The sequence below is a fragment of the Excalfactoria chinensis genome, chromosome 2, assembly GCF_039878825.1.
Source record: "Excalfactoria chinensis isolate bCotChi1 chromosome 2, bCotChi1.hap2, whole genome shotgun sequence".
Lineage (NCBI taxonomy): Eukaryota > Metazoa > Chordata > Aves > Galliformes > Phasianidae > Excalfactoria > Excalfactoria chinensis.
The window spans coordinates 39,724,725-39,739,490 of NC_092826.1; the positions used below are offsets into that span (position 1 = coordinate 39,724,725).

At 40.4% G+C, this 14,766-nt stretch overlaps 1 protein-coding gene across 1 annotated transcript in view; it reads right to left on the bottom strand.

Annotated features, from left to right (window-relative positions):
* Positions 1–14,766, bottom strand: part of SPIDR (scaffold protein involved in DNA repair) — a 198,756-nt gene that overhangs the window by 132,137 nt on the left and 51,853 nt on the right. Inside the window, exon 7 of the mRNA XM_072330289.1 lies at positions 4,057–4,157. Within this exon, the coding sequence (XP_072186390.1) occupies positions 4,057–4,157 (101 nt within the window). The remainder of the gene's footprint in view (positions 1–4,056; positions 4,158–14,766) is intronic.

Genomic DNA, 14,766 nt, shown 5'->3' on the forward strand with positions numbered 1-14,766 from the left:
ACACTGGTTCATCCTAAATCTTTATCTGAGACCAATGAATACCAGTTATCTCACCAGGTTACGAACTTTACTGAATGATTCATGGCTGCATTTTAAGTAAAAAAGGACTTTGACAGCAACTGCCAGAAATAAAAAATGCAGAGAAAGTTAGCTTTCAGAAGTTACTTTTGAAAAGAATGGTATGAGTTTGCTTTGTGTCTCATCTGTATCTTCTACAGACAGGAGAGTCTTCCAAATATAACTCAGAAGAGCACTACTTTTACTTCTACATCATGTAGTTCCCATATAACCAGTAGATGTTGACAGGAAAAAGGGTTGGGTTTCATTTTCCTCTCTCAACTGTCCAGATCTCTTTGCCCAAAGAGGAAATTTTGCAGGGAAGTTGCAGCATAGAACATGGGAGGGGGGGAAAAAAGCTTGCAAACGGTCTAAAAGCCTTTGTATACAGTACTCTTCAACCATCAGTTTTACTGATGAGAGACTTAACACTGACTGCACATCCTTCGGCCTCCCTTTTGCATCTTGTGAAGAACAACTAATTCTGGATTTGTGGAGAAGAGCCTGATATCAGTCTGTTAGTTTTAAGTCACATAAGCACCCAACTACTGCCATGCAGTGCAGGCAAGATTCTCCTTTCAGACCCCAGTGATAGCATTAGGTTGATCACAGAAATGGAATTATCCATCAAGAAGAACACAATTAGTAGTAAATACTTTCCCCTGCAATACACACCTCTCCATACGATATCTTCATTTCCATGTTTGTCTGCAGTTTCAGAGAACTACCATCACTTGAACAACCCAATACAGGGACAGGCTGCCAAGCATAACACTCCAAAATTGTCTAACTGAGAAAAACACAAATTCTTTTGTCCTGCAGAGCGATTCTGACATAAGTGGGACAGCCACCCCCACGCGCTTCAGAGAATACAGAAATGCATGCTGCAATGAGGCACTCTTCTTGGAGGCGCTGCCTCATCCCAGTAGCCAAAAGGCAGTCAAACCACATTGGATACTTGCCATAAGAGGTCACAGGAACAAACAAAAGAATTTAAAAAATTAAAGCCAGCCAAAAGGTTTTTTTGGAGACACATGGACATCAATACAATGGAAAACCAAATAACAGCAAAACAAAAGCACAATATTCTACAACATGAAATGCTTAACAGGGGGAGAAGGATGGCCCACACTTCCACAAACTGTTTTCCTAAAGACACAAGTGGAAGGAAGACCTCAAACTGATCTCATCTGTAATTGCTCCTCTTTGCCTTAATGATAAACTTCTGTTCTAGGCATCTACGGAATACCCGGAATGACTTGATGGCCCTTACAGTTACTTCAATCCTCCACACTAATCTTCAGATTCCTTTGGTAAATCATTTGAGTTTCTCATTTGATAAGTTTTTCCCTCTACTTCTGTTGCTGAAATCAGAAGCAGTCCTGGAAACAGTCTGGGTTAGAAATATTACCACGCAAAAGAGAGGGAGATGAATCCAAGAAGAAACTCAGATAAGTAAGATGACAGTGGTATGCTTTTTCTTTACTGATATTTCACACTTTCAGACTAGAAGCAATTGTAAGGTTATCTAGTTTCACTACTAAAATTTCAGCCATTCAGTTGGACATTTTCCAAACCGAACATCAACTTTATTCTGGTGACATCAAACTGACTACATGAAGAACAAAACTATGAAGAGCTAATTTTTGTCTAGATGGAAAAAAAATCCTCCAAATATTCAGAGTATCACAGCTTTTTTATTGTGAATTTTATCCTTGTGCTTTGGAATAAGGATTGGGAATTCCTAAATATTGTCAATAGAAAATGGAATTCCTAAATTACGGCATATTCAGCACCTTAAAGAAATTCAGTTCTAAGTTCTGGCAAATGTTTGCAGAGGAAATAAAGTGATAATTTGTCCTAGAGATTTCCAACTTACCCAAATTCTTATGTTTTTTCACCATGATGGCAAAAGGCACATCCCAGAAATGTCTTAGGAGACATTCTGCCAAAATGAAATCACCTCAAGGACAAACTCACCAGAATTTTCAAGGAGTGCTTTACAGTAGAGCAACATATTTTTCCATCACCTTTCTTTCCTTATAAAATTCTGATTAATTCCGACTCACTTTCTGAAAGAATAAAATTGATCCGAGGCAGATGTTATGGCTGACAGGATGGAATCGATGGTCTCTGGATCCTTTTCTACAATTCTGTGATTCTGTGAATATTCCAGCCTAATAGTTAAAGTCCAGCAGACTGGTGAGTAGCCAAACAAGTTCATGTAATGACACACATGATGTTAAGACAAAAAGAATATTAGTCATTTTGCACACCTGTTAGCATAAAGAACAGTAAAAAGAACTGCTAAGATGACAGAGCCTTTCCGTATCAGTTTTTGTTACCCATTTCAGAAAAAAAGCACAAGGATATTCTCATACCACTATAAGGATGTGGAAGTAACTTCCTACCCATTAGTAACTCAGGTGGAAGATAAACAACTTGCAAAAGGCTTGATCATTCTTCAGTGAGCGTGCCTGTAACATTTTCAACGTAGTGGTTCTGAAGAGAGTTGACTAATGACACTTCTTGTTCTCTGATAGTGCTTTGTGGAGTACAAAACATATTTTGGATAACTAATTTTATGAGTTACAGTTTGAGATTTTTATTAGTGAAAAACTATAATTAAACAAGAGCAGTTTCAGCAGGATTTGAGAGTAAATACTATTAAAATGGCTTCATCGATGACTTTCCTGTGTCTAGGTAAAAGAAGTGAATGGTAACTGGAGAATGGAGACTAGATATCAGAAATCATTAGCTGCAGAAGTTATGGAATCACATCAGACAACCATCCTGTGACCAAACCAAACCAGACTCAAGTCCTAAGTGCCTTGAACACACATGAGACTGAGAAGTGAACAGAAGCCGAGCAATGGATTTGACAAGACTAACACTGAAAGGATACATAAGGAGTAGCTGCCCTCATTTCTAAGACCCTGTGAAAAGTTAGAGAATATGCAGTAAAGAGCCATGCAAATCACTTGAAGACTGAAGAAAAAAACCTCCAGAGAGCCTTAAAGAGCTCATTCTGTTTAGTTTATGAAATTTGTGAAGCAGCATAATTTTGCTATGCAAGCGTCAGAGAGGGAAAATGCCACATTCTAAAGAGCTCTTGAATCCAATGGAGAACTGCTTTATGAAAAACAAAAGATGGGAACTGAAGCCAGACAAATCCAGATTTGGAAAACAAACAAACAAAAAATCTGAGTGGAATTAAGGACAACATTCAAGGCAAGTGATAGATTCCCTTATCCGCATGTTTTCAAATTAAGACCAGAGGACTTTCTGAAAAACAAATGGAATATGTGCTCAGAAACAATTAGTGGGCTTAATAAAGAATAAATGCTTCAAATTTTGTAGCCTACAGTCACATACAAACTGATTAAAATATGCTTCTTAAACTCTATGAATCTATTATCTCCTACAAAATATTCCAGAAAGATAGTGCTATTGGTCACTTAGAACTAATTAGTTTAACTCCTACCCCTTTTTTTTGGGACAAGTGTCCCTGTAGTTATGTTTCACACTCATTCCATAGTTGTGTTCCTTTACCTATGTTTGCTGTCATCCACAATTTCAGAAATTATCCCTGAACATGGATGACTTCAAAAGAAAAACCGTCAAGGAAAGATGAAGAAGTGGCCATAGAGAAACCATAAGAACAAAAAATTGCATGTCCATGAAATAAACCTTGGCTTGTCTTACCAACAAACGCCACTTTCCCAAATGCTGGAAAGCAAAGAGTTCTTTTACATGTCCTCCATCTACTAGATTCTTTAGAAGTTTTACCCTTTATATTTAAATGCATTCGTAACATGGGCATTGCAAACTCAAAAGCATCAAGAAAACATTAAGCCCAAATCAGGCAACATCAAATTATAAACTTCAGTAGTACATCTATGTAGGCTGCATGCATATATACATACATGTACTTTCATATACACACGTTTATATTTCACATACATATATGTGCTTTTACATGTGTATGCTGCTCCTTACCTGATGGGATTTTAGCATCTGAAATGCACTGATGCCTCCAAAAGCTAATAGCAGATCTTTCTCTGTTCTGCAGTCGACATAGCCTCTCAGCCAGTCCTCCTCTGTAAAAAAGGAAGAAATGCTCAGTTTTGCCAATAACCAAGACAGTATTTTGCCAAGTGAGAAAACATAGGACAGATGGAATATCATAGAATGGTTTGGGTTGGAAGGGAGCTTTAAGATTATCTAGCTCCATCCCCCTGCTTTAGGCAGGGACACCTCCCACTACACCAGGGTACTCAAAGCCCCATCCAGCCTGGCCTTGAACACCTCCAGGGTAGTGGAATATGTATAATTTGACCCTTAAAAACAGAAATATACAGTAACATTACATCTTATGGATTAGCTCTCCCGGTTTTTCACTTCCCAGAGGATAACCTTATGTTTCATTGGGAATACAGAATCAGTACACACAACACAACTATCTGGGTGTCCATCATCCTGAAGCTTTCAGTCATGTTTCAGTCTTTACCCAAGGATTGTAAAGAAAGATCCCCAACTTCTCTGCACTTAGCGTGACAGCTACTACAGACAGCTGTGAATTTCAAACAAACACCCTAAATGGTTTAGTGCAGCCACTAGTTATAACAGGTTGGATTTTTTTTCCTCCTAGATTTGTTTGTCTGTTGGCAAGGAGCGATCACAGAAATATTCTTTTACCCATACTTGACCCTGTGATTCATTTCACAAGCTGGGTCAAGTGTGCAGTTTCAGTGGTCTGAACACTCTCCAAGATGGAATTAATTTAGCATTCCCAAGGTGAGGAGCAGAGGAGTGGCATCTAAACCACACACATTTAAGGTAACACTAAAGCAATTCCTACCCCTTGGATTCCAATCCAGGGTACATCAGTTTATCAACTTAAAACAAAAACATACTGCCATAGAAGCTGTCCTTCGGACACTGCAATGAATTTAAGGACAGTATGAGGGTATTTGAACATTTCTCTCTGGCTTCAAACAAATAATTTTTATTAAAAATATACTTTATTATTTCCTTAACAATAAGTTTCTCCACTGCAAGAACAATTAAGTATATTAACAAGGGCTTCCACTAAGCAGCAATGTGTCCTTAGGTAAACCTGGTTTAGAAATCAGAGGGAGCACAAGACCACCTTATTTGTGCATATGAATGGGGATAGTATTTTAGAATGTAGGTCGCATCGCTTGGTAAAGCTGACACTGCAAATGGGAAACTGGGAGGATTCACACCTGTGAAAACTGAGAAGGAGCTAAAAAGACTAAGCAGCATTTCAGGTAGACTGTAAAAATCTCTTTGGTTAGAAATGACTAACAGCTGCTTTTCCTACAGATAAATCAACAGATTACATAAAAACAAATTATCAGTCTCAGCTGATTTTCTAGTTAACCAACTACCTAATTTGCAAAACCATAACTATCATAAGACTTAGTAGGTAGCATGGCTAAACAACTCAGTAGAGAAGACCACAGAATGGATACTTGAATAGTAAAGCCATGCTTTACCCAGAATGATTCATGGAAGTTACATGGTTTATGTTACTGCAGTCTCTTCTACAGCTGTGGGGACTTTGGGAACAGGAAAACTCTAACGAATGTCTTAGAATTATAGAATCACCAAGATTGGAAAAGACCTAAAAGATCATCCAGTCCAACCATTCACCTATTACTAATAGCTCCCACTAAACCATGTCCCTCAACACAACATCCAATCATTCCCTGAACAGCCCCCGGGTCGATGACTCCACCACCTCCCTGGGCAGTCCATTCCAGTGCCTCACCACCCTTTCTGAGAAGTAATATTTCCTAATGTCCAGCTTGAATCTCCCCTGCTGCAGCTTGAAGCCATTCCATCTGGTCCTATCACTAATGACACAAGAGAAGAGGCCGACCCCCAGCTCACCACAACCTCCCTTCATCAAGAAGTTATAGAGAGCAATGAGGTCTCCCCTGAGCCTCCTCTCCTCCAGGCTGAACGTTCCCAGCTCCTTCAGCCTCTCCTCATAAGGCCTGTGCTCCAGACCCCTCACCAGCTTTGTTGCCCTTCTTTGAACACATTCCAGGGCCTCGATGTCTTTCTTCCAGAGGTGCAAAGAATTCCCAAATTCCCAAAATAAAGAACCCTCTCTCAAAAAGGACTTGCTGTATCAAGCAAGAACACTGACAAAAATACTCAGGAAACCTTGTGCTTCAATGAACTTACAAAAAGCTTAACAACATGCACTTCTTTCAGCAATAATCGTGAAACACAGAGTCAACTAATAGAGAAAAATGCAATGGATACTTCAGTATGCAGCAGGGTCAAGTCAAGCACAACTTTGTATGAGACAATTTGATCCACTGCTCACATTCTGCTCAGCCACATTTACTTCAAACCTGAGTACCCAAGCACTACTGCACTTCAGTAGCTGTAGACAAAAAAACTTCTAAACACCAGCAACGCGCCCACACAGTTTTTCTTCTTGCCAGAGTGCCATTCTTGAATGTAGTTCGTTGTTCAGCTCTGCTGCATGGTGTACCCAAGGCATGCTAGAACACCATTCACTTCAGCTACACTTGGAAATACAACAGATAATGCATTTGGAGTTCGCTTGCTTGAGTCTGAGACTGAGCTCTATACAAAGAGCAATAAACAGAACAGCTAGTAGCTGAAAAATGTTTCTGGTGGAAGAAAACTGCTTAGTAGAAGCATTCCAAAACTCTATTTCATTCCTTCCACAGAGATCAAACAAATGCATTTTCTTATAAAGCTTAAGACACACACCAAAAAAATAGCTCTTAGAAGTTCACAGTGTAATAATTTAGAACCATACAATCATAGAATCCTTAGAGTTGGAAGGGACCTTTAATGGTCATCTACTCTGACTCCCTTGCAATGAACAGGGACACCACAGCTAGATCAGGTTGCCCAGAGCCTGATCCAGCCTCACCTTGAAAGTCCCCAGGGACTTTCCTCCCCACTTTCCCCGATTAGGGTTGCAGTTGTGCCCAGTCAGTCCCTACTCCTCTGGAAGCCCACTTCTACTTCATCTATGGCAGAAGCACTTTGTAGCATGAAAGAAAGCAAGCTCCTGGTTTCATGACACACAGCAGGAATAATAATAATAATAATAAAACACCAAAAAACCACCAACCGAACAGCAAAAAGAACCTCACTGTTTAAGGCCAGATGTATCAGGGAAGGTCTTACTCTGATACTTCATTACTCATTTGCTAACCACGTCTGTATTGGGACAATAGTTATCACAGGGTCCAGGAAGATTAAAGTTACGTCTTTCCCTCACGTGCCTTCATGTTAATAAAACAAATTGTTATTTATTAACACTCATCCTTCAATCCCAATTCCAAACGCAGCTAAAATAATTCAAACCACAAACATAATGCATTTTGCATCTGCTTGGTTGCAGGATATAAAATATAAACAAACAAAAAAACGCATTTATGAGATGTTCTCAGCTGGTCACTGGAACTGCCTCCCCCTCCCTACCCCTACAACTCCCTGTTTCATATGCCGTGAAACTGGGAAAATACAGTTCAAGGACATGCCATGCACAAAAGGAATTTATGGAGCAACTGAGCTGGCTGTTTATGGTTCATTTATTTTAAAAAGTAGAAACAAAAAGAAGAGATTTAAATACTGCTCCAAATGCAGAATGAAGCCCACTACACTTCAAGCAAAGAAATCCAAGAAAAAAAAAGATGCTTTCTGTTGCATAGTTGGACAGTTCTTAAGACAATGACACTTGAGAGCTGTAAATTCCCTCTCATACCATACAGGTGCCCACACTGCTGAAAGTGCTCATGTATGCGCTATGAGATATTATGAACTACACAGACTTGCTCTTGGCTGTACAGAGGAAAGGAAACAGAGCTACACAAAGCTCATAGGACGCAGAGCCTGATAGTGAGCAGATGCCAGCTCCAGTATAAAACCAAACTCCTTGCTTAGAAAAGAGCAACACTTACAATGATTGTTCTATTTTTAAAAATATCCAGTTCCCTCTTTTACACTTATCTGTGTTTATCTAAGTTTATCTTATGATACATTCAGTTGTCCTGGATGACAAACCCACCATCTGGTGTATATTTATCTCATATTGGAAAAATGTATTCTGATTACTAATTCTGATTTCTGTAATCAAGCGAATCAATGGTCTGTATTTAAATGACAAAGGCTATCATCTGAGATGCATACCTTACTGACCAGCACTTCAAATGTGACCCCAGAGTTTTATCATAAACAAATGCAATGCATCTGGCAAAAAGTTAATGCAAAGTCTGCTCAGTGAAGCCAAACTGCCCAGATACAATCTCGACTAATCAAAACCTTTTTATTTTTAATCATGCAACTCCTGAGTACAACTATTTTGTGTTTTTGGTTTGTTGGTTTTTTAAATCCCTTAGGGCAGACACAGTTACAAAGCAGAAATCCATGCACCACTTCCCTATTAAATCTGAGCTTGTTGAACTACTCATTTAAAGTACCATATTGCCATTGCTGCCCACGTCTAACAACATCCACACTAAGGACAGGTTTGATGACCAAAACAAAGCTCAGTATCTAGGGTGAAAGTTCCTGGCGGCTGTTGGTTTGCACAAGAGAACAGCAAGACTTCAGGGTTTTATACCATCATGCGACAGGTACTATCCAACAGGTAACACAGCTTAAACAGACATACTGCTGGTTCTCAGCTTCCAACTCCAGTCAGGTTGAAAGAAGTGAAATAAAGAGCATTAATGAATAGGGTGAATTTTAAAAAGTCATTTTCAATGTTTTTTGGGGTGCTGGAGCTCTTCTTGTGTTCATGTAATGAAGTTTTCATTTAGCACGGCAATTACTGAAAATAGCCTCACAAAATTAAATTCATCTAAATTTACCTTCTCATATTTCATTCAAATTTAAGAGCTGTGAACACATAAGCATCTCTTCCATTAAGTTATCTCCTCATACACATTACTTCACATATTTCAAAACACTATGGATTACACAAAATACATGTATCCATCTCAGGACTGGGCACTTTGCCTCATTTTTTCTTTTCAAAGCAATGACAGATCTCTACCCCTACTTCCAAGTTAAATAACTTCTGCAACATTCAGCCGTCCAATTCCACTTTATAGGGTGCACGTTGGCATTAATCAGCACTGTAAAGCCATCAGATGTTTTTAGCTTGCATAATAATAAGCAACACTGAGTGCTGACAGTTGCTACTACATGCTCCTCTGGCATAAAAATAGCGCAGGTAGGTATGAAAGATGTGATCAAAGTCCCCTCTACAGAAGCCTACCTCCTCGCCAGTGAAGGAGAGGAGCTGTTGACTTAGTGAAGTAATAAAGAATCTGAAAGCCATCTCACATGTACAGATAAGCCCTATTTAAGCTTCCACCTCGGGATGAATCACTAGTAACATGATGATCATTGGGGTTATTCCGCTTGTTAAATGAATACCATTTTTCTGGAATCCTTTTCCATTCATTAGAACAAGTGCAGCCACCACCAAAGTATCGTAGAATGATCTGGGTTGGAAGGAACCTTTAAGATCATGCATTTCCAGTCCCCTTGCTATAGGCAGGGACACCTCTCACTACACCAGGGTGCCCAAAGCCCCATCCAGCCTGGCCTTGAATGCCTCCACGGTATGAGCATCCACAGCCTCTCTGGGCAACCTGTTCCAGTGTCTCACCAAACCTCACAGTAAAGAGTTCTTCTCTAATACTTAGTCCAAATCTACCCTCTTCCTGCTTAAAGCCATTCCCTTTATCCTCTCACTACGTACTTTTGTTTTTAAAAACAAACAAAAAAAAGGCCCTCCCTACCTTTCCTGTAGGCCCTCTTCAGGTACTGGAAAGGCACAGAGTAGAGGGCAGAGTCACTTTCCCTGATGTGCTGGTCACACTTCTCTTGATGCAACCCAGGATACAGTTGGCTTTCTGGGATGCAAGCACATGTTGCCAGCTCACACTGAGTCCTTCATCAACCGACACCCCCAAACCCTTCTCCTCAGAGCTGTTCTCAAGCCATTCTTCATCTAACCTGTATCTGTGCTTGGGATTGCCTTGCCCTAGCTGCAGGACCTTGCACTTGACCTTGCTGAACTTCATGGGGTTGGCATGGGCCCATCTCTCAAGCCTATCCAGGTCCCTATGCATAGCATCCCTTCTCCCAGCGTGTCAAGTGTGCCACTCAGCTTGGTGTCATCTGCGAATTTGCAAAGGGTGCACTCGATCCCAATGGCTGTGACACCTACAAAGACATTAAATAACACTGGTCCCAGCACCAATTCTTGAGGAATTCCATTTGGACTTTGAGCCATTGACCGCTATTCTCTGAGTAACACCATCCAGCCAATTCCTTATCCAGCAAGTGGTTTTTCTCCAATCTGGCAAACAGGATGTCATGCAGGGCAGTGTCAAACACTTTGCACAAGTTCAGGTAGATGATGTAAGCTGCTCTTCCTTTATTCACTGATGCTGTAACTCCAACATGAAAGGCCACTGTTTTTGCCAAGCATGACTTGCCCTTAGTGAAGCCATGTTGGCTACCATCAATCCCCTCATCTTTATTTTCCACGTGCCTTCATAGAGCCTTCAGGAGGATCTGCTCCATGAACTTGCCAGGCACAGATGCAAGACTGACTTGCCTGCAGACAGCAGTCATTTTAAGTCCGTATAAAAAGTATCCAGTAACTGTTCTTTGTTAAAATTTCCAGGGTCTTTCCCCTGAAAGCACATCAGTATTTCTCCCAAACCACAATTTTCATATCAAATCAACAGCACATTGTGCACACATGTGAAAGGAAAAAAAAATGAAGGTCTGTACTCTAACAAAAATGATCATTTCTAACACACAGCTATCAACAGCCAGCTGCATCTGCCAGCACAAAAATATAGAAAAGCAAACTCCAACACACATTTGAAATAAATACAAATCGAATTTAAAGTCCACAAAGAGATCTGGGAAGATCATGGAGTAGATCTTCCTACTTGGTATGTTAAGGTACATACGAGACAAAGGGGTGATCTGAGACAGCCAGCATGGTTTCCCCAAAGGCAGATCTTACCTGACCAATCTCACAGACTTCTATGATGGAGTGATGGCATCAGTGGACAAGGGAAGAACAACAGATGTCATCTACCTGGACTTCTGCAAAGCCTTTGACATGCTCCCTTTACCACATCCTTCTCTCTCAATTGGAGAGGTATGGATTTGAAGAATGGACTGTTTGATGGATTAAGAACTGGTTGGCAGGTTGCAGCCAAAGGGTTGTGATCAATGGTTCTGTGTCAGGGTGGAGACCAGTCACAAGCAGTGACCCCGAGGGTTGGTCTTGGGACCGGTGCTCTTCAACATCTTCATTGATGACATAGGTGATGAAATTGAGTGCGCCCTCAGCAAGTTTGCAGATGACAGCAAACTGAGTGGTGCAGTTGATAGGGAAGTCATTCAGAAGGACCTGGGCCCAGTAGAACCTAATGAGGTTTACAGAGCCAACTGCAAGGTGTTGCACTTGGGCTGGGGCAATACCAGGTATTTTTACAGACTGGGGGAAGATATCCTTGAGAGCAGCCCTGCAGAAAAGGACTTTGGGGTCCTGGTAGACGAGAAGCTGGACATGAACCAGCAGTGTGCACTTGCAAACTAGAAGGCCAGCTGCGTTCTGGGCTGTATTAAAAGAGGGGTGGCCAGCAGGGAGAGGGAGGTGATTGTCTGTCTCTACTCAGCTCTTGTGAGGCCCCGTGCAGAGTACGGCATCCAGGCCTGGGGCCCCCAGCACAAGGACACGGAGCTCTAGAGGAGGGCTACTAAGATGATCAGGGCGCTGGAGCACCTCTCCTATGAAGAAAGGTTGAGGGAACTAGGCTTGTTTAGCTTAGAGAAGAGAAGGCTCCAGGAAGACTTCGCTGTGGCCTTCCAGTACTTGAAGGGAGCATATCAACAGGAGAGGGTACGACTGTTTACATGGGTTGGTACTGATAGGACAAGGCAGAATGGTTTTAAACTAAGACAGGAGCTTTAGGTTAGATATTAGAACAAAGTTTTTCACTCAGAGAATGGTTGCGCACTAGAACAGGTTGCCCAAGGAGGCTGTGGATGTCCCACCCCTGGAGGCACTCAAGGCCAGGCTTGATGTGGCTCTGGCCAGCCTGGTCCGGTGGTTAATGATTCTGCACATTGCCGGGGGCTTGAAGCCAAATGACCATTGTGGTCCTTTTCAACCCACGCCATTCTATGAATCTATGATTTAGAAAACTGCTCTGATGTTGATTTCTATTGCATACCAGTCACTCCTATTTCAATTCTCTGAACTACAGTATCCACTTGGAGAGGGATTTTTTTTGTTTTTGTTTTAGACCAGCTGTGTCTATGAGGCTGAGGCCTCTGTTAGAGTTTTAAGAATTCCAAGTGTTAGACCATCTCTCAGAACAGTTAAAAAAGTCAGCGGTCTTTCCCGGTTTGCATGTGTTTCTTTTTTATAACCAACTGTTCCACAAAGAGGCTCATCCATATAAAACGTGCACATTACAAAGATACCATCCTCATCAGCCACCACAGCTTGAGGTCTCATTCAGCAACCGCCTAAGAAAGAAGCAACCATCTAGATGATTTGCAGTGTTCCCAGCTGGAAATTCCACGCAGTGTAAACTAGACATGTCTTCATTCCACTTTGAACAATTCAACTTTTTCATGTAATATTTTTGCATCGTGACACAGTTACTCCTGCAAGTCAGAAAAGGTTCTTTGTAACTGAGGCCAGAGCTTCACCATCCATGCGTAGTGAGATTTTGTTTACATGTCCTTGTAGCCTCATACAGTACAGAGGAAGAGAGCTAAGAGGGATGACAGCCGCAAAAGTAAAGAACAGTGCGAGCAAGCACTTTGTAGGTTTCACAAATTCCTCAGCAAAAATATCTAAGTATAACTTTGTAGACAGTTGATTTTCCCATGTCTTTACTTCAGACAAGTTATCTCTCAGAGTACATATGAAAGAATTTAGCAACATCTTTTGAAACAGATGTACTTTGAGGCCTGCTTATTTCTTAATTTTAAAAGCATTGATCACCCTTCTTTCCAGTTGCTGAAAAAGTTCAGCACAGCCCTCTGGCCTTTTGGGCTATACAATAGAAAAAAAATTATTCAGATTGCCCCACCTCTTTTACAGCACTCACCAGTATTAAGATGATTTAATATGGAGAGACTTCCTTCACAGACATAAGTAATCCTTTTTTAGGAGGTATTAATACATGAATTAATCAAGTGCCAGACTCACACACACACACCATTTCTCATAGAACAGAGTGACACAGATTAAAGAGGAAAGCTGTGCAGGGGCCAGTTTTGATAGGAACAGCCTTGCTCCAGTAGATAAGGGAACAGTTCTCCTCACAGTTGTGAAGGTTCTGGTTCCCTGAGCACGGCTCTTAGACAGAAAAGCAAACTTTAAACAAATTGAAACCGTCAAAGTGACTTCTGTTCAATAGAGAACAACTACATCTTGCTTCAATCACTTCAAACAGCAAGATGTACTGAATATTAAATTTGGAAAAATAAGGAAAAGAAATTATTTATTCATTTATTTATTTCAAGAGTTATCTCCTTTTATCAGTGGTCTTCTGGCCCATTTAAACAATCTGGGGTTTTTGGTTTGTTTGTTTTTAGCTTTCAGTAAAGGTGACTAATAGACTGCCCATGTGTACTTTCAGTCATTACAAATGGAACATCTGTAGTGCAGCCATGCTATTCTTCAGTTATATTCTCCTAATCTAAGAAGAAATTCACTAACAAGTACAATTTCATTCAACAGTAAAGACTTCAACAGTAAAGACTTCAACAGTAAAGACTTCAACAGTAAAGACTTTAAGATCACTAGGCTTAAAAGAGCTTGTTTGTTGTCGTTATACTCTCATGCTATTTACGGATGCATCTAAGAAAAACAGATCCAATTTTAAAGTCTGCTTCATTCAGTAATTCTATGATTCTATGATTCATTTCTGCCAACTCCTTCCTCTCTTGGCACTTTACTTTCAGAACCTCAGCTGGACTCATGTGACCATTTTATTGCACGTAGAACCAGGGCATTCTGTAATTGTCTCTTTTTCTGATAAGTTAAATACAGCAGATCAAATCTGCGGGTGATCTACTGATTCACATAAGAGGATAAAATGGTATTTTCCTAAGATTTTAATCTCACTATTAAGCTAAAAAGGGCCATACAAAATTAACAAGAAAATCAATGTCATAAGGAACGAACATCTACCCTTGACCCAAACCTAAAGCAGTTACTTCTACACAACTAAAAGCAGTCACAACATGACAGATTTTGGAGTTCACATTATATAATGTAAGATATCCATTTCCTGCACTGAAAGTCGAGACTTTTTTGGCTGATGGAAATTAAATTCTGTTTGAAAAAATAAACAACTCATAAAACCTCCTGGAGGTCTTCTTGTAGACAGGAAACACTGAGTGAATGCACTTGGGAGTTTTCTTGTTTACAGACACTGAATAAATGCAGTGACTGGTTTATCCTGCATAACAAATGCATAACAAAAAGACTTCCAACATACTCTTTATTTCTCCTTCTCTTAATGAGGGATATTTAAGTGACTTGGAATTAGCGCAGTTTATACATCTTGCCTTGTAACATGAATTCATCATCTGAAAAGATCTTCCTGAAAACTAGTACTTGCAGGA